This window comes from Clinocottus analis, unplaced genomic scaffold (assembly GCF_023055335.1).
Source record: "Clinocottus analis isolate CAN_PGR_092001 unplaced genomic scaffold, fCliAna1.0.p SCAF_12, whole genome shotgun sequence".
Lineage (NCBI taxonomy): Eukaryota > Metazoa > Chordata > Actinopteri > Perciformes > Cottidae > Clinocottus > Clinocottus analis.
Genome location: NW_027175843.1, coordinates 3,692,501 through 3,717,801, shown reverse-complemented (window position 1 = coordinate 3,717,801; position 25,301 = coordinate 3,692,501). Strand labels below are relative to the sequence as shown.

Here is a 25,301-nt window from a genome sequence, read left to right as displayed (position 1 = left end):
GGGGGGGTGGACTGAATTCCACTCACCCTGGTCCGATGTGTCAGGTTCAAGTTACTTCCCAGACAAAGGCCCGGGGTGAATAGAGTGACTTGAGAGAGCAAGGGGATTGAGGGGAGTTGCTTGGCACACAAACAATTAGCACTCGTCCCCGCGTAGCTTTGCCGTGGCCCCAAATCCCCACATTTGTCCAGACAAATTGACTGGACCCCGGGTCTTGTTTGTCTAGCTCTGCCGGCCTGCTGGAGTGGGCTTGAGGGCAGCGAGGGGAATGCTGCCTCCGAGGAGCGCGACTCATGGGAACATGGCAAATAACGTGCCCCCTGGTCAGAAAATAAGCCTTTTTTTCCTCTCTCTCTCTCCGACAGCGCTGTTGTTCCCCGTTCCTGTGGGATTCTACACCCAACCGGGTCGGGATGTGCGTCAGTGTGAGGCCATGTGACTGAACGCGATTTGAATGAGTTGAAATTGTTTTTGCTTTCCATTCATCTTTCATTACACATGTAACTTGTCTTTCAACAGCTCATAAACGGGTCGTTGTGACGCACTATTAGGAGCAAAGTGCATATTCTAATTTGAGCACACCTGTATTTTGTCAGTGGTTTTCTGAATCACTATTAGGAGCGTGTGCTCCACACAATGGCCTGCCTTCTCTCCTTAGGGGCCCCCGAACTCCAAGGGCCCCAGCGCCACAGCACTGCCTGCACTGTCTACATGTACACTCCTGTTCAGGTGGCAAAAGCCTTCATGGTAAGGCAGGCACAACCAAAGATGAAAAGATGATGGTCAATGGCTGCTTCAGGAAGACGGATGTCTTTGATTCCCTAGTAAAGAAACATATATTGCACCAATTTCTGGTTTATTAAGTTAAATATTAAAATCTGAGTGGCTAAGAAATAGAAACAAACATTGTCACTGGTCTTCACCTAGAGTTCTGTGGAATTATACATTAATCAAGACAAAATTGCTCCTTTATGATGTCACATCACTTATTGATTGAAAAATACCAATTTAGTATTAATGTCAAATCTCAGTGATGGCAAGTAAAAGCCCAAAAAGAAGAAGAAAAGCTTTCCTACTTTCCATTCTTACTATCACATACTCATGTGGCAGCTGCTCAGTTAATATATATCAGCAGTGGAGGAGATAGGCTGAGACAAATCTTAAGAGGATTAACGTGATGCTGATGAAGTGCAGCTCGGGGCCTTCTTCTTGCCCTTGGCCACAAGAAAAGGTGCAGGACTTGACACATCAGTCTCTGTGAGAAGAGGGTGCAGACGTAATGAGTTTTGGATTACAACATTGTCAATGAGGTGCACTTTTTCTGCACCTCACTGATGCTTTTTGGAGGGTTTCAAACACGAGTGTCGCTCAATTACATCTAATTCAAACAATTATGCACAATTATTTGGCCTTCGTAATGTTTGCTTTTAAAGTTTCTTTATATTAGCAAGTAGCCAATTGATTTAATGACATTTTATTTTGTAATAAATATTAGAAAAAATGTATTTGTACATTGGTAGATTGATCTTAGAACATAATATTGTTAAAATGTTTGAGTTACTCAAATATTCTACATAAACAGGTGCATTCACAAACGGTGTTTATATTAGACCGCCATCTAGTGGTTACTTTGGGGAACACACACTATTTAAATAGAGTTGTATGATGCTGCAAAGACATGCTGAGAGACGCTGCTGTTATGCACAGGCAGCAACTGATTGGCAAACTGGTTTTATTGGGTGGGAGAGAGGAGGAAGGGTGTGTGTGTGTGTGTGGGGGGGGGGGCATCTTTGTTTAACTTTGATAAAAGTTACGCAAGTTCCCTTTTCACTTGTTAATATTCAATACATAAGAGTTGTGCCATTTGATTATTTTTTACAGATTAAACCAACAGTACGCAATATACTGACATTTAGAACATTTTGTGATTCGCTTAATTGAAAGTTTAGCATGTGGTTTTACAAATACAACCTACTGTTTGGTGCACAGACATACATGTAATATCACCTTAATTATGGTGGCGATTAACACTTTTAATACATGCAGTTCAAAAAAAGTGGAAGTATCATGAGAGAAGCGATGAACAGTAATGACAGCAACCAATGTGTTCAGATGATGGAGAACAAACAGCTGGAACGCTCGTGGAGATGGAGATGTTTCACACGTGAGTCCCGACAGAAGCAAACAGTGATGCGGCACTGACGAAATGTCAGTGATGCAGATGAACTGGTTTGGCAACCTGTTCTTAAGCAACAGCATGATGAGCTGTCCTATTTGCATGTGAGAGGTACTGCCAGAGCTCAGCCGGGAGTCACACGGAGCGGTCTAAAGGTAAGCGTGAAGGCTATCTAAATAACTGCATTTGAGTCGTCTGAAGAGGAACAATGGAACGGCAACGGGTAACAATTCAAGATTCAAGGTGTTTTTACAGTTATTCTATACAATGAAAAGCTTGTTTTGCTCGGTCCTCCTAAAACCGAATTGCAATAAACTTAAGGTAACATTTCTTTTTAAATAGGCAAAAAATATAAAAGACACAAAAAGACTCAAAACTATGATAATAGTATTGCTATGATACATATGATAATAGTATTGCTCATTGTATCTTTATACACTATGCATTGCTACAACATTGCAATTTTGTCGTGTTGATGGTTTTGAGGGAGGACACATTAACAGTGTGACAGTACCGGGTGTTTCACGGTGAATGAGGATAGACGCTCTGCAAAATCACCCAGAATCCCAGAACATATATGCTTGTCATAATTTCATGCAGAAAATCCAGTCGCTCAATCGTTCCTTGTCTCTCTCTCTCTGTCTGTCCGACACGCATGTCTGGCTGAATGATACAGTGTGAGTTGAGGAAACACTGCTTGTGACGTAAAAATAACTTTATTTTGTTCACAGTGAGGCCCACGTGCCATCCATACAGCATCAGACTGAGCCATGTGCAGAATGAGAAAAACACACACCCGGTGGATGCTCACAGGCATTGGTTGCATCTGGTTTCTGAGTCTGTGGTATTATATCTCGGTCTGTATCTTCATTCATTCATTCATTCACCAGACGACACCGCATTTTGTTGTGTTGTCTTAGTTTCTTTTCGCCAGCGTATGGTTGTGTAACGTGCGTCTTGTCCGTCCCGACACCAGGACGCCTGGATGACTGTTGACAACCGTCTGATGCGACATGCCGAGGTGGAGACACACAGGCCTGAAGGTACAGAGAGCAGAGATGGTGAGAGGAGTCAGGAGGATTTAATAGACGAAACATGTGCCAGGACCAGTGTAGAGGGATATATATATATATATATAAGCGTGCACTAAGCTCATGCGTGACTAGCACCAATGATTATTTGCAATGCCAATAGTTGTTTGCTGCTGGAGTAATGCTCTGAATCCTGTGTACCACACCTTAAATTAAACATGACTTTTTATTGTCAGTGGACATGACAGCCTCTGCTCTCTGATGATAATTACTCCTGTCTTTCCTGCTCAACTGTCTCCTCTCTCTCTCTCCCTCATCCCTCCCTCTCCCACGCCTTTTTCTCTCCCAGAGGTAAAAAAGAACATTCCCATGGGTGTGGATGACGTCATGCGCATCGTGGAATCCTCTGACAACCGTGAGCAAACTTTCCAGACAAGAGTTGCTTTTCTTTCTTCTTTTTTTCACAATGCAATACACACTCAACAAACTGTGTCACAGCTCCGAGTAAACATGACATCATTTTTATCGCGGTAGAGCACTACAGCTAATTCAAATCGGAATGCCATGTTAGCAGTAGTAGTAATAATTGCACAGTGTGGATGATTGCTACGACAGCTTGTTCCCGCTGCAAGCCTCTCGCACATCTGTTCAAAAGAGAGTCAGAATTCCTCTCAATAACTTTGGGAACTCTCTCTCCGTCTCTCCTAGGCACCCTCCTGCCTCCCTCGAGGGACTACGCACATGAGTTACAGGCACTGCAGATAAAGATGGCGGCAGAAAAAGAGAAAGGAGAATTGAAGGATGAGGTGATCAAGGACCTGCGCTCTTTTAAGCTCCAAATGCAGCAGCTGATGGCTCAGTGGCTGCAGGAAAAGAAGGAAGAGGAGAAAGCCAAAGCGGGTGAAGTAACTCTTTATCATTCTCGCTCTGCCTTTCGCTTTCTTTTTATCAATGGAGAATGGTAACTGTCGACCAGAGGTGTCAAACTCATTTTAGTGAAGGGGCCACATGCTGCTCATTTTGATCTCAAGTGGGCCGGACCAGTAGAATCACAGCATAATAACGCATAAATAACGACAATGTTTCTCTACGTTTAAATCATTGGTGAAGGTTTTTGGATGATAAACTCAATTTAAGGTCTTTCAACAATTAACTAGAAACATAAAGACCAAAAATTCAGACATCAGCCCACTTTTGATCTGCCTGGGCTCTCCACTGCAGATTCTCTCATTTTGTGAAGCCACTTTCCTGATGTAATCCATTTTTAACAACTTCCTATGGAAACAATCCGCTGTGTTGGTGTGGACAATTTATGGAACACATTGACGAGAAATGTTAAGGAATAATAGTATTAATGTGATTGTTTTTCTCATTGTCATCAGTTCCAATGACAATTCCAAAGAATGTTGCTCTTTCCCTTTATCCCCGTACTCCTTAGTAACTCTAAAACGTATTTAAATAACAATGTCTTGGTGTCGTATATCAGTAATAATTGTATAGTGTGGCAAGAAAAACTAGTTCAAATCTGTGGGATGAGTACTCAAAATGACACTGTAATTATCTCTTCAAGCCTCACACCCGCCTTCCTCGAAGAACTACAAAGAAGACTTTCAGGCACTGCAGGTTCAACTGGAGGCAGAGAAAGAGAAAGAAGGACTGAAGGATGAGATGATTAAGGACCTGCGTACTGACAAACTCCAACTGCAGCAACAGGTGGCTCACATGGATACACTCCTAAAGCTGCAGGAAGAGAAGGAAAAGAAGGAAGAGGAGGAACAGAAGGAAAAGAGGAAAAAGAAGGAAGAGGAGAAAGAGAAGGAAAAGAAGGAAGAGGAAGAAGAGGAGGAAAAGAAGGAAAAGAAGGAAAAGGGGGTAAAGAAGGAAGAGGAGGAAAAGAAAGAAAAGGAGGAAGTCAAAACTGGTAAAAATGACTCTTCATCAAACTAACAATGCCAACTGTTTTCCCCCCAGTGGTCGCTTCTAACACAGAGTAACTCTACCACGACTATACATCAGCAGTCCGAAGCGATTAAAGTTATATCCAGACATACGTGATGAATTCAGGTGTGTTTATCTGAAGATGTTATGAATAAACATTGGCTAGAAGTAGTGTATTGACCACAAGCTATCGAAGACGTATATATTCACACAAGTTTCAGAAATGCAACATTTTACACTTACTTACGATTACATTTACAGTCGTGGCATTGTCATACTTCATTCATACATTCGACTAACTGACTGATCAAATGTAATGAATTATCATGAGAGCATCTCTGAACAGGCAAGATGTGCTGTTGTTCGTGTGTTTTGTAGACGATCGAATCAAAGGGGATGAAAATTGTCCACTGCCACCGTTGGATGGATTCCCAAACTGTACAAAGAAATTGAAGGTAACTAATCATTTTAGAAGCAACGTATCATTTGAAACCCATTGGTGGAGAAAACAAACCCTATTACATATTAAAACAATGGAATAAACATAGTATACATACATAGTATACATAATAATGTGTTCATCGTGATTATACCCTCGGCCCTCTGCTCTTTTTCCAGTGGATGAAAGACAACTGGAAGGCCGATCCTTGCTACAGCAGTCATGGGGTCAACGGCTCTCTGTGCTCCATCTTTATCTACCTGAGTGAGGTACCTGAGTGGTGTCCAGCGCTGCGACGCTGGCCCGAGACGATCTCGGCACATCGTATGTGTTTTCAATGTGTCTCTTTTGCTCTGTGTTGTGATGAAAGGTAGAGTTCTGGTGTCCGGTGCGTCCGGGCCACGTGATTCCTGTTGATGTGGAAAACCTAGAGGTAAAGTAAAGGCAAAGGAATGTGTGTGGCTTGAAGGTTTTTGTGGGGAGTAAAAAGACCTGTTTTGACCAGTCTGTCCAGAGTTGTTTCTTTGATGGTACTGCTGTAGAACAGGGGTGTCACACTTGTTTTAGTGAAGGGGCCACATGCTGCCCATTTTGATCTCAAGTGGGCCGGACCAGTAAAATCACAGCATAATAACGCATAATTAACGACAATGTGTCTCTATGTTTAAATCATTGGTGAAGGTTTTTACATGATAAACTCTATTTTAAGGTCTTTAAACAATTACTTAGAAACATAATGACCAAAAATTCAGACATCAGGCCAACTGTCAGACTAACTGTAAACGAAGGTTACGAACCTTTTGGAAACCGTGCGCGAAAATCCTCCCGCTCCCATTTTAAGTCCCAGCATGCCCCATTCAGACAATCTTTTGGTATAAAATACGGATTTTTTTCCATTTCTGAACCGAACGACACAGTTTTTGGACTGAAACTCCTTTGTAACAGGCCAAGGCTTTGTTTTATTGTGATTTTTGTTGCATATTCAGATTCTTTAAGTCCTAATCTTTCCAAAAAGGTGTCTTATTGACTGCTCCAGGAGGCATTTTTGGGAAATCTGGCTCACGTCATGCTGAATGTTCATAGTTACGATCAAAATATCTTTTAAAAGTGATTTTCTTTTTTTGCAGATAAACATTTTTTCCCCAATTCTTTGCTGAACAAATACATACAATAACCACAAGTATTGGAATTAATTTGGTGTTCCTACGACAACTCAAACACACGGGAAAAAATTGGTTTCACAGTTTTCAATGGGTTAACCCTACAATAAGCAAGACGGAGTCCACCACAGCCCTTCTTCTCTATAACCATATCTGTTCCTAAAAAAAAGAAGAAGAAGAAAGAAATAATCCCTTATTAATCCCATTGGGGGAAATTAGTCTCTGCATATAACCCATCATTAGCTCGGAGCTACAGCCGTCGCTACAAAAGGTGCCTTTTCACACTGATTGCTGACCTGTGTTTGCTCTTTTGTTCCAGGTGGACACTGAACCTGCAGTGGTGAGGGGACATCTCACAGATCTGTATCCACCTCTGCAAAGGAGAGTCCAGTTCCGTTGGATTCACCAGAGGATTCGCAGCATGGAAGAGATTTGGGTCGAGGCCGGACGCTCTCTTTCAGCCAAATACAACGTCACAGGGAGGAAAGCTAAACGGGTAATGTATACCTCTCCATGGATTTTATTGGTATACTAGTTCGCTCACCTGCCCCGCTTAGATACTGTCGTTCTCACATGGCACATATGAAGTGAACAGTTTGATAATGATGCACATGAGTTGGATATGTTTTTTCTAGTGAGAGGATGCTTTTAGCGCTGGCTGCCTCCCTTCCTCCCAACCCTTTGATACACAAGCTCTGAAAACCCCCTCTAAAGCACAACATGGGTCTAAAAAGACCCGTATTGACTTACCACGTTATTTCATGCATGTCTGAGTGTTTCTCTGCTATATTTTTAGAAATCAGTTTATTTAATCATTTAATGATCACACTTTTCATTAAATATCTTGTTTTCGATTATCACAAATCATTATTTAAGTTTTTCCTTTCTTAATTTATGAAATAAAATGGGGTTTTTTGTATTTTTACATCAAGTTTACACACATGGGTCCAAAAAGACCCGTATTCATTTCCTATGTTATTTCATGCATGGATTTAAAAATATATTTATTTAATCATGTAACATTAGAGTATTCCTTAAAATATATTGTTTTTGATTACCATGAGTAGTTTTCTTCATCCTCTTTTTGTATTTTTACATCAAGTTTACACACACGGATCAAAAATGAGTGTGTGTAAGTGTGATAAAAAACATAAAAAGACATACTACAGTGCACGTTGTCACCTTAGTGCATACATTCCTCACACATGACAATCGCATGTTTGTGCTCCTTGCACACAGGGCTGGTGCACTTGAAACACGAGCTGCTGACTTTTCGGTCTTTGGCAGCTGGGCAGAGCTTGCACCTCTTTCTCTTTGCTTGGCCTTCCTGTCGGATGTCTTCATGTGGCGGGATGGCGGCAGCATATTTTTTCTTAATCCACATATTCCCATTGTCTTTATGACATGCATTTGGAGGTATGTCATATGTGACATGACAAGCTCTTTGCCCAGCTCCTTGATGAATAGCCGCCGTGCATTGGTCACACCATGTAATCAGGGTGTTGGTGTAGGCATCGCGGGTGGCAACATCCAGCACGTTGCACCAGAGCACCATGGGCCACCTCTGTAGAGGAAGTGGTGCAAGCTCTGCCCAGCTGCAAAAGACCGAAAAGTCAGCGGCTGGTGTTCCAAGTGCACCAGCCCTGTGTGCAAGGAGCACGAACATGTGATTCTCACGTGTGAGGAATGTATGCACTAAGATGGCAATGTGCACTGTACCAACCTGTGTTTATTCAATCAGTTTTCATTTCCTTTATTCATTCATTTTAAACGTTCACCACAGTTCACTACAGATACACTTACAGTTCAATATCAGTGGTATCGGTTGTCGGTGTATGTTATGTGTGAGTGTGACAAAGTGACAAGTAAACATTTATATATTAAAGTAATTATTTGGTCCAAATCACTGCTAAAATATGTTTTAATTTGTGATGATCAAAAACAAGTTAATTGAGGAATTCCTGGAATTGTGAAATACATTTATTGCAAAGATATTCACAATTGAAACTCTGTCGGGTCTATTTAGACCCATGTTGTGAATCTAAGGGTTAAATTAGGTTCTCATTCCAGCGACACTAAATCTAAAAGAAACTAGACGGGCCTTCCATTCCAGGGTACTTACTTTTCTGTTCTGTACTGAGCCTTCAAATGAAACCGTTCTATCCTCAGATGTCCAAAAGATGTTTGATGTGATACAATATTTCTTTGAAATCAGAAAAGGAGAAGAAAAAAAATGGATTTGCTTTTGGATCCAAGCTTGACAGTTGGGCAAAACAATCTTAACAAATAATATGGTCTCAGTTCACTCGATTGAATAACAGTGTTGGAACTGTATTAGCATTTGAAGAATTATATTGATTTAATAATGGCGAACAACTATCATGAGACGGAGGGAAGAGAACCTTTCTTTTTGTGCCATTTCCCAGATTCTGGTGCATCCTGGAGCCCTGACGGATGAATCAGGTTTTAGAATAGCAGAAGCTGCCTTTAGTGGGGGCCCCCTTGGGGAACTAGTCCAGTGGAGTGACCTCATCTCCACACTCCACATCCTGGGTCACCATCTTCAACTCAGTGCCTCCATACCCGACCTCATGGAGTGAGCATGCACGCTAAAAAAGAGCCTGTTGTCGCGGGCTGACTGGTGGCATCGTCATACATTTTCACTCATTCCATTATTTTCCCATAAGTGTTATAAACACTCAATTCATGTCCATTCATACGTCTCCCTCTCTCTCTCTCTCTCTCTCTCTCTCTCTCTCTCTCTCTCTCTCTCTCTCTCTCTCTCTCTCTCTCTCTCTCTCTAGTTTTCTAGGGATTAATAAAGGTGGCTGCCCAACTTCAGAAGTGGAAGCGAACCTGATCTATACAGACATAGTCGGTCTTAAACAGATTAAGGAAGTGCTAAAGGCATCTTGGATCAAATACAGGTGGGTATCAGCATCCTGGACCTGAATTATTTGAAAGTATTAGTGAATCATATGAGATTATAGGAGATTGAGTGCACATATATGTGGGCAGGTCGCAAGAAAAGAATGTTGGCCTGTGCAGGCTGGCGCTCCCCACCGGGTGTAATGGTCAGGTGTTTTATGGGGTCCAGTGCCGTCAATCATTGTGCGTATCAATGTACCAGCGGGTGAAACTGTGTACCTGTGTTGTGTCTGTCGATCAGGTGTAGGTTTCGTGTCTTGGACAGTTTCGGCACGGAGCCAGCCTTCAATCATGAACCCTGGGCCAAAGCGCACGACCTCACAGGTTTCTTTACCAGCCTCCACGTGACCCCAGCGCAGATATACACCATGTTCCGTAGGTTTCTGCTTCTTTTTCCTTTTCCAACAGCCAATCCTGTGATTTACATAATGCTGCTAGATCTGAGGACAGACCAAAATGGCTTTTACTTACCTTTTACTTATCTAAATGAATGTTTATTCTCTGACTGTGGGCAGCTCATACACCAGACAACACATTCCTGGGCTTTGTGGTGCAGCACCAGTTGAGCGCTGAAGAAACGAAACAGTTAAAGTTGACCAGAAGGAAAAACCAGGCGCTTGTGTACGGCAAGAGAGCCGGGTTTTGGCAGGTAACGACGGACTGACATCCTGCGTCATCCTTGGCGCTATCAGTATTCATTTTATTCGCATAGCAGGAGTAATTTGAGACGGCAGTAAGGAAATATCAAGGTTCTGGAGGGGGGAGGGATCCACCATGCTCACAATAGAAAGTTGTGCAATCGGCAATTATAAAACGTGGCAGGCATGTTCTAACATGAAGAGGCAGCTTTTAAACGTGTTTCCTTTCGGTTGTTAGTTTGTGGATGTTGTCTGTGGAGGTGTTGAATCCAGTTTTTTCATTCAGACGTTACCATGAAATACATGCAAAGTGTATTTTGTCCCATTGTAAAATAAAATCCGTTTTCCAGCAAGTCAAGCTTTGTTTTCCTCTGATGTTACGCTGCAGGGTAAAAGAACATATCTGGACATTATCCACAAGTACTTGGAGATGCACGGGACGGTTGATTCCAGCGGTACGATCCCCAGCTACGTGATAAACCACGGCATCATCAAAGGCAGAGAGGTCCAGGTCCTGTTGAGACAGAGCAAGGTGAGTGTGTCTCACTTAAATTTGACTTAAAGTTGACTTCACTTCCTTCTCATGTTAAAGCACACTTCTGTACGTGTACAAAATAGTAATACTCTGATATTCTGATATTTTGTGACCTTATTAAAATTTCAATATGGAGTATAAAGTTGGGAGTAACCTTTCTCTTGATGGAGGTGACAAAAGAACAAGAATTGTCCGAACAATGTCTGCTTTCCTAATGTTTTCCCATGTTCAGGAACATGAAAGCACATTGTACGATGTTTGCATTTGACACGTCTGTCAAATCTTGTTTTATTGAATTGAATTACCTGTTTTACATGGATGGACTTCTGAAACATTTCTGCAACATGTTTATAATCGATTAACATAAAAACTGTGAGAATTGTGAATTCTGTCAGCAATAATACATATTCAAAACACAATGTAAGCAGCATTGCATAAGACCATTTGCATTGTTTTCTGGGTTCATGCAACATTTTAAAGACAAGGTTATGCGCATGCTGTAACAACTGTCGGAGCTAAGTTCCTTATGTATTTCCTGTTGTTGGCTGAAGCCGTGTGGTGACAGGAGAAGCAGTGCATGTGGTTAAGTTGTACTTCCTCATTGCTTATCAGGGTGAGGGAAACTATTTTCGAAAACACAATTTTCAAATCTGTGGTCTGTTGTAGGTTTTTGTTGGATTGTCTTTCCCATACGAAGGCCCCGCCCCATTGGAGGCCATAGCCAATGGCTGTGCTTTCCTGAACCCCAGGTTAGACCCTCCGCAAAGCAGCCTGAACACAGAGTTCTTCAAAGGGAAACCCAACACCCGAGAGGTGAGAGCCTATATTCAAAACTGAGGCACTCACTGTGTGATCTGATAGACAAATTCAACACATTTACATGCGTAGCACCTCACACACACTGTACAGAAACCTGTTTCCACCTCAAACAAATGAACAACGAGGAATGAAATAATGATCTCGTCGATCCAACCGGCAATGTGATGGACTGTTGGTGTGTTTGTGTTGCAGTTGACATCCCAGCATCCTTATGCCGAGGCCATAGGAGAGCCCTACGTGTGGACGGTAGACATGCACAACGCCACAGATGTGGAGCGAGCTCTCACTGCTATTCTCAATCAGACTGCAAGTACCTTTTTAAAACACCGTGTCAAACACACCCTTTTCTGATAAAGAACACAACGAAAATACAGCCTCGGCTTGATTAATACAAAGCTGCAATGTTGATCTATAATTGCAGTTTTTGCACATACATTTCAGATTGAGCCCTACCTTCCTTACGAGTTCTCCTGCGAAGGAATGCTCCAGAGGGTCAACATCCTGATCGAGAAACAGGTTGGAGGACTGTTGGTTCGGGGGATGGGAAAAGGGTTTTCCATTCTTTGGAATGAGAGAGAGAGAGAAAGTCTTTTCGTTCTTGTGGTGGATTTAGTTTGAGCAGACTGGTCACAGATGAGTTGTGGAGGAATTCATCAGAATTCTTTATCACGCATGAATCGTGACAAGAAAAACGGTTTATACCCGACCCCGCCACAGAGAAGTGGGGGTGAGACATACGTGGGTGTCATCTTTGTGTCCATTCATGAGTGTGAAAACTTCAGAAGTCAGTTATTTACATATCAGGAAGAGACGCAAAGTGCAGGTATGCAAAACACAAGTCCATATATAGAGATGGTCAGAACATAAGCGTGTACAAAAGAGCTGACCAACATTGTCAACCAGGTACATCTGTTCAACCAGAGTGTGAATATCAGTGTGTGTAATTATCCAACAAAGCTGTAAATACATACTAATACTTTGTGTTGAGACCTCTCAAAACGGTTATACTATTTCACACAATGTTATCAATCTTAACATGTTTTTTTATAGCAGATGTGACTCTACGTTCTCTTTTCGGTCACATCTTTGCCTCAGGACTTCTGTAAGAGCACGAGGAGCTGGCCTCCACTGAGTGCGCTCCAGGTCGTGAAGGCCGAGACGAACACTTCCTGTAAACAGGCCTGCCAGCAGGCGGGGCTGATCTGTGAACCGGCATTCTTCCCCAACCTTAACAACGCCAAAAATCTTGCCACGTAAGTTCCCACATTCTTTTGCTTAAACAACGAATTCAATCACACGTGTGTTTTTCCGTGTGATTCAAAGACATGGTTTGAAATGGTTTGTGTGCATGCTGAGGGTGTCATGGGATGGAGGAAGTAAGGACCCACATGTCAACAATCAAAATTATTTAATTCCACAAAAAACTCGGAAAGGATTCCAAAAAACAAAACAGATTCTGATGGAAAGGAACAAAAAGCAGGAAGTGGAACAGGACCACAAAGGCGCACAGAAACAGTGCTACACAGTACGAACCGACAAGGGTGCGGTATAGTGACTTCCGGTTAAGGAAGTGTCGCTTTATGATGATGTCATTGTACATTCACTTCTGCCTCTTGATGTATATCGTAGTTGAAATCCTCTGTGACTTCATGATTCGATACACGGCCGCTGATCACTTCTTCTTCTTCTGTTTTGTTGTTTTCCCCAGCCACGGCGTGGATTGTCAAACATCAGAGCTCTCTGACCGCCAGCTGGTGTTCCCGGCCTATAACCGCAGCAGTGAACACTGTGTGTTCCAGTCCGACTCTTTCCTCTTCAGCTGCGTGCGATCACACCGGTCCTTTGTCCGCATCTGCCCCTGTAGAGACTACATTAAGGATCAGATAGCGTTATGCAAAGCATGTGTCTAGGTGGTGGATGCAAAAACAAACCCTACGTGTGAAGGTAAAATACTGAATATATGTGAGTTTTATCTGAAATTTCCAGACTCATGACTTGACTGAGGTGTCCGGCATCGCTATGAAGGCACAAACACAAAGGTGTAAGGCCTTTACATGTTGCCTTGATGGAGAAGCAACACTGTTTCATGCAAAAGGGCCAGAGAACCGAATATAATTTCAGAATGTGATCAAAGTGGAACAAAGCAGTGAACAAAGCAGTAAATGGTACAAGTACACTCCCCCCCACCTTTCCTCAACCTCTAATGCAGCTTTAATTAAAAGATATATTTTAGTCCTCATGCAGTCCGCACACCCTTTAGGCACTCATTCCCTCCTCCTAAGCACTTAATTTGCCAACTAATAGGGGTGAGAATTAGTCTGCGACGGCACACTCCAGACAGAAGAATTCACCCGCCGCCGGTCTGATAGCGACGATAACGCTCCGGGGTGTTTCGCAGTCTCCTGTGAAACCAGACAAATGGGGGCATTCACGCAGTTGTTTTTTTTTCTCCAGCCATCTCCTCAAGGTGCTCTTAATGTTGCCATTATCTTCCCAGAGCAGCGAGAGTGCCGCAGCTGAGATGATGATGTAAACGTGTGAAATAGAATCGCGCCACGTGAGAGAACAAGGCTGAGGTGGGAAATGCAAAAGGGGGCCGATGCGACGGAGACGACGGCGTCGCCGTGATTTAGCTGTACGCCTCGCTGACTGAACCAGAAACAAAGACAAATGGATTTCCATGACCGTAGATACCTCACTGAAGCTTTTTTGGATGATGTGTCTCTGTTAGTTTGGCTGACCTTTCAAAAGGAAGTTCTGACGTTGGCGGAGAGGGCGAAGCAATTAGAACAGGCCGTCAAGCGCTGATACTTACATTAAAATGATTTACTTCTCCTTCATATAGTTATTATAGACTAATATTCATGGAATAAAGAAAATATATCAAACATATCACTAATAGTCCACAAAGGACACACAATTCACAACAGTATGGATGACGTCTGCACAGTGTAAAGACACTGTGTATTCTTTCTTTATTTATTCATCCTCCCGACATTTTCCTTCTTTTATTTTTCAGGTTGACGTCAAATATACAGGACACGATTGGACACATGAGATGTCGCATTGATTCTTTCTGGTATAGACTCCATGACCCAATCCCAATCTCCACCCTAAACCCTCAAGCCCTGAACCCTCTTGAGGGACCCTCAGGGACGTCAGCTGCTAAATGATTGAGTGTGAGAGGCTGCGAGGCCTTGAGCCGCTGTAAATATGAACGGGACAGCACTTTGCTGTAACATCACGGGACTACATAACACTATATTGTGTACAATTGTGTATTATTTTATACTTTTTATTCAAACGTCTCGTGTAATTCCCTTAGGCAGAGTCGACATCTCATGCTGACTTGCGGAAAGGGTTCATAAAGAGTCGGAGAGCCCTCAAGCACGCGACGATTTGAGAATGGGACACCCCTAAACCCTCACGGACTTCGTGGGGGCGCCCATCGAAGCCTGTGAGTCCGTAAACGGGGGAGATTGGGATTGGGCCCAAGACATAGTGCCAGTACGGATGGGATTGGTGCCGGTTCCCATCCTGACTGCTCTGGCACACGATACCCGACAAACCTTCCAGGACATCTGTGTGTTTGCGAAAGAATAAAAAGGAAAACCTTTCTCAACATTGAGCAGGATAAAACTTTATTCGTCAATAAAACTTTGCTTTTTGACAAAGATATACCTCATAGTTCCTTTACATAAATAAACAGAGTTTTTACATCATCTGTTACCACTGATGTCATTACTGTACTAACAGACAAATAATATATTCTGTTACAGTCAGATTTATTGGAAATTTAATTACACCTTTCCATGTATGTTGTGTTCGGCATGTACTGTATGTGTGTGTGTGTGTGTGTGTGTGTGTGTGTGTGTGTGTCTTTGTGTGTGTGTGTGTGTGTGGCTGCAATGCACTGAAGCTGTGAGGGTTTTTACACGTCCATGCAAAGCCAACTAGCAACAGAGAAGTGGGTAGTATTGCTATCATCATTTTGTGGAATGAAGTGAAATGAACAGTTCAGGCGATAATATTAATACGTCCATCCATCCATCCGTAGTAGAGTATCATTGAATGAAACACGCATGTCGGAAGAGAGGACGGATGCCGTCGACGGTCTGGCACAGTTCACAGGAGGACATGTTTCTGAGCTGGCTCAATGGAACACCGATTCAAATCTCACACCACCTGTCAAACGAGTGCGCGCTTGTGCAAATGCATGGTCCGAGGGGATGGCTTCACAAACCTCTAGTGGTGGTGGGTGTGAGGGTTCAAACATTTCACTCGGCGGTGGAAAGAAAGAACAAAACACCATTACAGACGCTTATTTACTATAAGGAGGGTCAGGGGTCAGCCGTGGCAGCACCGGGCCTAAATGTCATGAAGCATAAACGTGCGCAAGAGAAAGTTGCATGGAAATAAGTGCAAAGAGGAGAGGTAGGAAGGACCCGTTGCCAAAATCAAAATGCTAATCAGTTCATCAGGACACAGGCTAGTTAATATGAGCAGCATGGCCGGTTAAGCGCACTGGTACTAAAAGTCACGATGAGTTTGTTCTGTGCCGCGCGCGGTGGTTGTTAGCATGTAAACACTGTGCTCTGCGAGTAAAAGTCTTTTGTAGAGATTGTCTTCTGTGCATCGGAGGGGGGAAACGTTACAAATCAGTGTGCTGTTGGTGAGTCGTAGCGGTGTGAGCCGGTTCACGCCGACGGTTTAGAATATTCTTCGCACGATGAGAAGGAAAGATAACAATCAAGAAGTTCGCACCTCGTCCAGCGTGACAACTGAGAGCTGGTAGCTACAGTGGAGTGGATGTAGGCGCGTCCAGGATCGCTGCCGGGGGCTTTGTAACCGGCCTCAGCTCGGGGTACATCCTCTAGACTCTCTCCCTTGGATCCAGAGTACAGCTCTTGTCACGGCGTCCGTCTGCCACCAGGGGGCGCATCGGCACTCGGGATCCACATTTACCTCATTTGAGAGGCTGAAAAGTCTTTTTTGGTCAGGGGTAGCATGCTCCTTCAATACCTGCGCGCGTGTGTGTGTGTGTGTGTGTGTGTGCCTTTGTTTCCTATGAATTATTTACGTCCATTGACTTTAAGTTTCCTTGATCTCAATTCATTTCATATCTGATAATTCCATCAATTCAACTCTGTTTCATGAATCTAATTGAGTTGTTTACTCCAAGAGGATGCTTGAGTTTCAATGAATCCACGCGTTTCAATGTGTAGTGTCCCTTCTGACGCCCCGTCGAGGTTCAGTGAAACAAACGGGGATTCGTGCCACCGGGGTTCCAACGTGTAAAACAAATTTGCTCGTCAATTAGTTCTCCTTTTGACACCTTCTCATGAGTGACAGCGCTGTCGGATCCCACCTACATCCAGTCTGAGGTTTTCACTGACAGTGCAAACATTTACAGTAAGACTTATCATTTCACCAATATTCTACAGTACTATGTAAAACAACATTTACAGTAGAAGCGCTATAGAGTAAACATTTTTTTTTTAACCATATGCAACATTGATCATCCTGCACTGCAACTATATGCTGTCTACTCCAAAAAAAAGCCTGTTATGTCGGCCATACAAAGTACTACGACTATATTTGTGACATTTTGCTACTGATGCACCCGAACAGTGAAATAAACATTTTTACAGACTGTGTGGTTTGTATTTACATTCAGTTGGTTGTACACACACTGGAGGATGATGACGATGGCGACATGCAGAACGGATGCGATGCAATGGAAATGTATTCCCACCGGCTGCTTTATCTTTGTGCTTTGTTTCTTCGGTTTTAAACTTCTTGTCATCCAACTTTCCACAGTAAACTTTGCAGTCAAAAAATAATAATATTAACAAAGCAAACTGGATTCAATACAAAATTCCATAGACACAATGATGATATTAGGAGCATATCAAATGGTACCAGAGACTTTCCTGCACAGTTAAGTTTTACATCTTGTGTTACAGCAAACAAAATACAAATATTGAGACATTTTATTCCACCTCACCCTGAACAACTTGGATTTTATTACTGCTCTTCAGTTCTTAGAAGAGCTGCTGAATGGATTTTAGTCATTCACTGACCTATTTATGTGAGCGTGAAAAACAAATCAAAGGATGCGCCCAACATATGGCGATGAAGGTCAGATACAGCAATACACACTCAGTACGCTCAAATAAATTCTTAGTTATGAACAAGCGGCTGTTGTGCTAAACTCTCGGCCACAAACACCGGAGACGGTGAAGGAAAAGTCGGCTAATTTGTGCTCGGATACATTACCCACAGTGCAGTGGGCTATGCGGTGTGTGTATATACAACGTGTGCACTTTAGCTTTACAGCCTTCTTATGGCAAATGTTTGTCCATAACGTCTCCTGTGCTTTTTACTGCTGTGTGCTCTTAGTCAACGGCTTTCTCGACTGAAGGCTGATGTCAGCGCACATCGCCGACGCTCGACCGCTTTCCTTCCCTCGTCCTCCGTCTCTCTCCTCCTCTCTCGGCGACGGAATTAGGAAGTACGGCGGCCGCTTCAAAGAAAGGAGGCGGGCGGGGTTTGGACAGGAAGTTTCTGTTTGATTTAGGAAGGCATCGCCTGCACTTAACAATAATTAGAAATATAATACAATTTAAATAAATAATAAGCGAGGAGCCTTCAGCTTATCTTGGAGTACGTAAGTTTCTGTATTAAGAGGAGACAAAGAAATCAGTTAAGAGATCATTATCACATTTTCTCAAGAAAATCACATGGGGAGCATACTGAGTTTTTTGTGTAGGCCTCATTGAAGTATAACCACCATTTGATTATTTGGGATTTTGCGCCCCATTATTTCCACCATGAGGACACATGTATATCCTGTAGTCTCTCGCAGGGTGGAAAACTGTGACGCCGTTGATAAATGGTGCCACCGAGGCAGCAACGATTGCGTCTCCGTTTCAGTCCAACAAACCCAAAGCTGCGAGACTCAGATCTCTTGCTTTTGATATCGAAACTGCTGTTATCACGCAAACAAAAAAAGAGCAGAAAGGAAACGAAAAACAAAGAACTTCAAGTGTCTTCTCTCCAGGATGTGGTCTTCAATCGTGTCCTTTTCCCTCAAAGTCTCTACGACATCCGTGCTTGTGCGTGCGTGTCATGTCTGAATGTGGGATTGTGCCATGTACAGTGCACAGCATGTGTGTGTGTGTGTGCGTGTGTATATTTGTGTGTATGAGAACCTGGGTGTGTCGATAACGGATGAGCTGCGTGTGCAGGATAGATGTGTATCAAAGTGTGTATGAAAGACAGAGAGAAGAGGGCGGCAGGAGGGCAGGAGGCAGGAAGCAGGAAGCAGGAGGGCAGGAGGCAGGAGGCAGGACACAGGAGGGCAGGAGGCAGCCAGGTGGGTGTGTGAGTGTGTGTGTGTGTGTGGACGTGCTCGTCCGGTCAACACACACTCTCACTCAAAGCGTTCGTAGTTCCTCGTCTGTCTCACACGGGGCACCATGTCCATCAGGAGCCTGCGGGCGCAGAAACAAAAACACGCTCCTCAGAAAGTGCGCACGGTATTTGCTCCACACGGTTTGCTCGGCGGTCTCCGTAAAGAACCGGCTTCACGGATGACTCGTCGGAGCTGAAGTGAAACTTTTTTCAGGACTCGTTTTCCTGCGTCTTCCTCTTTCATTTGCTCTCCGAGCGACACACAGCTGGCTGCGTGTACGGACCCATCTGCGGCGGCAGTTTGGCCTTCTGTCTGATCTGTTTTATTTCTGTGAGACGCGAGCAAATCTGGCGAGAACACACACTGGTTTGTCTGTTGGAGACTAGAAAGGCATAAAGGATATATGATGTGATACAAACCGTCCTCCTCTGATAAAACGCTTTCCGTGTTCGCCAGCCCTTTTCAATTCTGCTGCCCGGAGAGAGCGAAGAGACGATAACAAGTATTCATCCCAGAAGACAATTTGAGTGGTATTTAAGAGATGCTTCACCTCAATATCCACATATCCTTTCATACATTTACATTATTTGAATTATGTATCTGATTTTACTCGCGAGTCTCACTTTGTGGCAATGCGGCGAGGATACACTGTGTGGTTTTTTAAAGGCGAAATGCCAACAAATATGGATTGAGGAATATTTTATTTTGGAAAGGATTCAACGTTAAGAACATTAACTTTTGGAATTAGAAATGTTGAGATCACACAAGTCCTAACAATCCTTCACGTGCAGTAATATTTACAATTAAATCTAAAAATCTGAATCGGTATACCGTATAATACGGTAAATATAAAATATGAAGTTCAAATAACTTTGGAGTTTAAATAAAGTGCACGGTCAGCAGATACTTGAAGGTGGGATGTAAGTTGTATGTGAAGATGAGTCTGGCATTAACGGAATATGGATTTAAGGACAATGAAATATTTCAAATCAAAAGGTCAAAAAAATGTAAACTGCTGGTTTTTCTATCTTACTTGACGCCATATGCCAAAATGATGAGTCCAATGAGAACTCCGATGGTGCCGTCCAGAAACCAGACGTCAGGATGGTGCTTGAAGACTTCGGCGCTGATCAGAATGGAGAATCCCATGATGGAACCGACCAGAGAGTTAAACCCTGAAAACACAAAAAAAAAAGACAAAATGTCACGTGTGTTTATGCACTGAATGTATGAGTAATGGAGGAGTTTCCGTTTCCCAAACTTAAAAGGAAAGTACATTCAAAAATACTTTTGTTTCTACTCTTCTTGCTGGAGGGCTCATGCTATTCATCAGTCCAGATTGTGTTGGTGTGTGTTGCTTTGTGTTGGAGATGTCTGCCGTCTCTGCAAGATAATGAGACTGTGTGGCATTTGGTGCCAAAAATTACACATTTTAAAAACTCAAAAGCAAAGGCTCTTTCCAGAAATGATGAAACTGGTCACTTCAAATAATCCAGACCTCGGTGTGGGCCGTTTCAAGTTACAATTATGGTTGACAAAAACTAGTTCCTACGTGAGACGGCTCACAAAAAAGGCGGCACTACAAGTAAGATAACAAATATGCATTTGGGATTTTGGGGTGAATTGTCCATTAAAATAAGCATCACAAAGGATTTGGGCAATTATTACTGCCAAAGAGGGAAACAGAACCCAGAAAAGCAAACAAAAGGAAGCTTCAAACCTCACTAATACATCGCATTTTTTTACAAATGCTGAAGTTTAGAAAATGAACAATAACTGTTTTTTATGGAGAGTTTTGTCTCCAAATATGTCGTAGCCAAGCACAGGGGGTTCCTGCAGTTCCTTTGAAACACAAATGGCTATAAATGCTCCGTAATTGTTGAATAAATCTACAGTCTTTGAGTTACCCGCTATAGTAGCTGTTTTTTTTTCATAATTACATTTCTCCTCGTGTGGAGAACAGTGGGTTATTGTCTCGCCTGCAGTAAGTGTGCAGTCTTGTGGGAAATAAATCCAGTCTCTGAGAACAGCAACCTCAGGTTTATTGGATTGATGCCCTGCACGTTCAGAGACCTGGGGATAGCAGCGTGTGTGTCTCTGTGTGTGTGTCTGTGTCTCTCTGTGTGTGTGTGTGTGTGTGTGTGTGTGTTTGTGTGTGTCTATGTGTGTGCTGTATTTTTGTTCACCTGCATATGTGTCTGTGAGCAGCCAGTCAGGGTCATAACCTTATTAGTTCTTTCAATCCTGTTGTGAGTGCAATTTCTCTCTCTCTCTCTCTCTCTCTCTCTCTCTCTCTCTCTCTCTCTCTCTCTCTCTCTCTCTCTCTCTCTCTCTCTCTCTCTCTCACACACACACACACACGCACACACACACACACACACTCACACGCTTTGGTTTTTAATACTTGTCACACTTGTTTTTCGATTGGGGTTATTTCGATGTTTTGCTAATTTATTTGACAGTTATGGCTTCGTTACTTGCAGATTACGCCTCTGAAGACTATAATGACAAAAAAAGTGATATATTGTTGTACAGTTAATTTAACAACCCAACAGCAAATCAGATAACAATATTAGCTCCATCTAGATCGACTGAAACCCTGAAAGGCCTCTGACAAGAAAAGGCAACAGTAATAATATACAAAGTAAAAGATCCGACTCCATCTCCTCAATCGTTTTTAGGGCCCTATTTATCTTGACAAACTGCACGACAGTCAGTTTTGTAACTGCTCTGGTTGAGTTATTTGTCATTAGCGTAGAGACACACAGGCACTGATCATCAACACTGAGAGGCTAAATAAATGACTAATGAGGGATGGAAACAAGATCATTTTCCTGTGCATTGTGGGAGCCAAATACTATTTTCGCTGTTCTGGACCCATTTGTAAGCTTCATTTAGACCTCTTAGACTGGTGCAGTACTCATTTATTTTAACTGTGTGTGTGTGTGCGTGTGTGTGTACACTACCGTCGGTGATGAGTGCCCGGCTAGTCAGCACTCTTCCCAGCATGAACTTGGCCACAGCCAGCACAGCACATGTGAGTCCGCTCACTATGGCAACGCTGTAGAGGAAGTCGTCCTGCGGAAAGACGGGGAAGAGAATATGTGTGTCATAGCTTGCGGGCAAAACGTGTGTGTTTAACGATAACGCAAAGCACACAAACACACTGAGAGACAGCGTCCGGAAGGCAAACACCGAGCAGCGCCAACACTATCAGTCAGACAGAGTGACCCACAAAGCCCGTCTCAGCTCGGCCATCAATAATAGATACACAGACTCCACTCGGTGCATCAACTCAAGGTCATTTCAATTTAAGTGATGTGAGGGCCCAGAGATTTTGAGTGTCAAACAGACTCAGCACAAAACCTGCACTCGGCCCCCGGAGTGGCTCCGTATCAGAGTTAATTGGACCGACCGAGGGGGAGGAAGGAGACAAGGTGGGGGAGGAGAGGAAGAGAGAAACTGAGGTCGATAAGACTCCAACTCTATTGTTTTTATCAGACTTCACATTTTTTTCCTCCGGGCGTTTTTGGTCAGAACTATGATGTATAAACCGAGCCGGTGGTCAGACTCTCCTCACACAAACAGATGTAATGGCCCTCTATTCACGCCAGCCATATTTCCTGACTCACAGCAGGACAAAGGCACAGGCGTCACTAACGCCACGAACAGCGGCTCCGTTCTCGGCTCGACCCGTGACAGCGTGACGTGGAGCCGCCTCACGCGCACAACAGCAGGGCCCGGAAACTAAAGCAATGGAACGCGGCACTCATCGCCACGAAGCTTTTATTTCCAGCTGCTCAGATGCCGTGTCCCCTCCGATACGTCGCATTGCTTCCATCTGTTGGCCTGAATGGTGACGTTGTAGACATGGAATACTGCCATCAGGAGTATTAATAGCATGTATATGTATTTCAGGTATTACACGATGCTGGGTCACCCACACAGAGGCTTTCGCTTAATGTGTCTGATCAGAGTCTATGTGAGGACCGCGCGGGCACGTGAAGACCGTGCTCGATAGACTTTACGTTTGTGTCATTTTCATTGCTTCGGGTGGTTTGGTGAGCTTGTGTAATCCCAGTGTGGATCCGGCCAGCAAGTGTGGGTTCAAAGGGAAGGGGCCCTCTTCACCAAACCACATTTTTGCTGCTTCCATGCCAGGGTCCTGCTATTGTTTATGCTGGCTCACTGTCCCAGTCATGGCTTACTGGATGTAACGTTAGTAGTGGCACGTGTGCTTTTCCCTACTAGCCATCCATTATCAGACGCTTATCCGGGGTCGGGTTGCGGTGGCAGCAGGTCCGGCAGGCCGACCCAGGCTTTCCTCTCACCCGCAACACTTTCCAGCTCATTCTGGGGGACCCCGAGGCGTTCCAAGGCCGGCCGGGAGATATAATCCCTCCAGCGTATCCTGGGTCCTCCCCGAAGTCTCCTACGAGTTGGACGTGCCTGGAAAACCTCTAATGGGAGGCGTCCAGGAGGGCATCCTGATTAGATGCCCGAACCATCTCAGCTGACTCCTTTTGACACAAAGGAGCAGCGGCTCAACTCCAAGCTTTCCCTGTGACGAGTTCAAATGCACCGATGTAATACGTAGATATTCTCATTCACCGTTTGTACCTATCCCTATACCCATACCCCTCAACGTCCTGAACTATGTTATCCTAATTGTGAACAAGGAAGTATAGAAAAAACTGTTCTGCATTTAAATTGATTTTAAAATGCCTCGGTCTTATTTAGTAGCTCGTTACAGTAAGAAAAATATCTGAAAGTTATCATCTCCAATAGACAGTAAGTCATCAAGTTATTCAGGGAAGCGTTAAAGATGCTCAGAGGGTTAGTGCTGTAAATGTATCGCATTTTTCAGACCCTTTTAAGTTCTTCACAGGCAAATCTTTATTTAAATGATGGCACGATGTGTCACTGATACTAAGATCCAAGAAGAAAGTGTGTGAAAGCCAGCGTGTGTGTGTGTGTGTGTGTTTGTTGCATCAGTGTGCGTTGCCCTTCTCCAGCCAATCTCAGCTCTCTGTTTTTAATCAGGCACTAGACACAGACGGCCCGCCGCGGGAGCAGCGACCCAGGACGTGATGCGAATCGGGATTCCTGGTTTTCCTCGCCCTCTATGCAATTTTACAGCCCGGTGCATCCGAGGTGGCCGACATTTTACACCCTTCGCTCTGTAGTTCTGCAGTAATCTTCTGGCCCCCGAACAGGAAGATCTCTCAGATGGAGAAACCTGCATGGTACGGATTTCCCTCCTCCATTTTTCATTTTCTTTTTCTTTTTTTTTCTTTGTAATCTTTGTCTGGCTCTTTCAGACACACACACACACACACACACACACACACACACACACAGAGTCCAAACAGAGCACATATCACCACCGGTGTGACAAATCACCTCTGACTTTCTGTTTGATGGAGACTTCAATGAACAAACCTGTTTCTGCCCCCCAGAAGGGATGAGGAAAAGAAGAAGGAAAAAAAGCCCAAAGGCGGATACAAAGAAAGGTGTATGAGTGACGAAAAGTATGAGTCACGGCATCCTGTTGATGGAGGCAGACAGACTATAGATGATCTTTCAGGGAGAGGTTGGAGAAAGAGTCTGGCCATAATGATGGAAGGGAAACAATGAAAGGGAAGCGATGGAGAAAGAGACGGAGTAAGTGGAGGGAAGAGAGATGAGGTATGTGAAGCGAAGAAAGCAGAGAGAGAGTGAGAGATGGAGAGAGAGAGAGAGAGACTTGATAAATGAGACAGGGATCGACCGGAACCCTTTAAGCCCCTGAATCTACACAATCGTGGAAGTATTTCACATACAAATGCAGATTATCATCTGATTAATCAAGAGCGCGTGGGAGCACCCTGACTGACAGAAGATAGTGTAGAGAGAGAAAACACATGTGATGGTGAAGACAAGAGAGAGAGAGAGAGAGAGAGAGCGAGGATGTCAAAGAGAGAGAGAGATGGTGGTAATAGGCTCTCGCTGATGTCCGTACGCTCCTCTGAGACCTCACACCCCCAGTTTCTATCAGCATAATGGCAGCGGAGCATTAAACGGATGCCAACGCTCATCCCGCCTTCAGCTCCATTCTCTCGGCTTTGGCTTCGTGGTCAAAAGGGCCTCAATTGCTCGTCTTTTTTTCCCCACTATCAAACATTCAGTTCAAATATCAAACGAGGACACACAGTTGGTTTGCCCGGAGCTGATGTGTTCT

At 43.7% G+C, this 25,301-nt stretch overlaps 2 protein-coding genes across 2 annotated transcripts in view; one reads left to right on the top strand and one right to left on the bottom strand.

Annotated features, from left to right (window-relative positions):
- The first annotated feature begins 2,337 nt into the window (after positions 1 to 2,337).
- On the top strand, positions 2,338 to 13,574 carry LOC137783038 (alpha-1,6-mannosylglycoprotein 6-beta-N-acetylglucosaminyltransferase A-like). The gene is made up of 20 exons (XM_068572794.1): positions 2,338 to 2,419; positions 2,908 to 3,033; positions 3,153 to 3,237; positions 3,557 to 3,622; positions 3,916 to 4,107; positions 4,778 to 4,995; positions 5,550 to 5,600; positions 5,764 to 5,853; positions 5,955 to 6,017; positions 7,064 to 7,240; positions 9,171 to 9,340; positions 9,549 to 9,671; positions 9,914 to 10,047; positions 10,188 to 10,321; positions 10,699 to 10,842; positions 11,512 to 11,658; positions 11,857 to 11,970; positions 12,106 to 12,180; positions 12,760 to 12,917; positions 13,373 to 13,574. The coding sequence occupies exons 2-20, from the start codon at positions 2,947 to 2,949 to the stop codon at positions 13,572 to 13,574; spliced, it is 2,430 nt and encodes an 809-aa protein (XP_068428895.1). The 5' UTR covers positions 2,338 to 2,419; positions 2,908 to 2,946.
- Positions 13,575 to 19,010: 5,436 nt separating this feature from the next.
- LOC137783297 (transmembrane protein 163a-like) overlaps positions 19,011 to 25,301 on the bottom strand; it is a 54,592-nt gene continuing 48,301 nt past the window's right edge. Inside the window, exons 6-8 of the mRNA XM_068573120.1 lie at positions 22,048 to 22,159; positions 20,115 to 20,256; positions 19,011 to 19,160 (exon numbers count right to left, since the gene is read on the bottom strand). Of these exons, the coding sequence (XP_068429221.1) occupies positions 19,100 to 19,160; positions 20,115 to 20,256; positions 22,048 to 22,159 (315 nt within the window). The 3' untranslated portion in view covers positions 19,011 to 19,099. The remainder of the gene's footprint in view (positions 19,161 to 20,114; positions 20,257 to 22,047; positions 22,160 to 25,301) is intronic.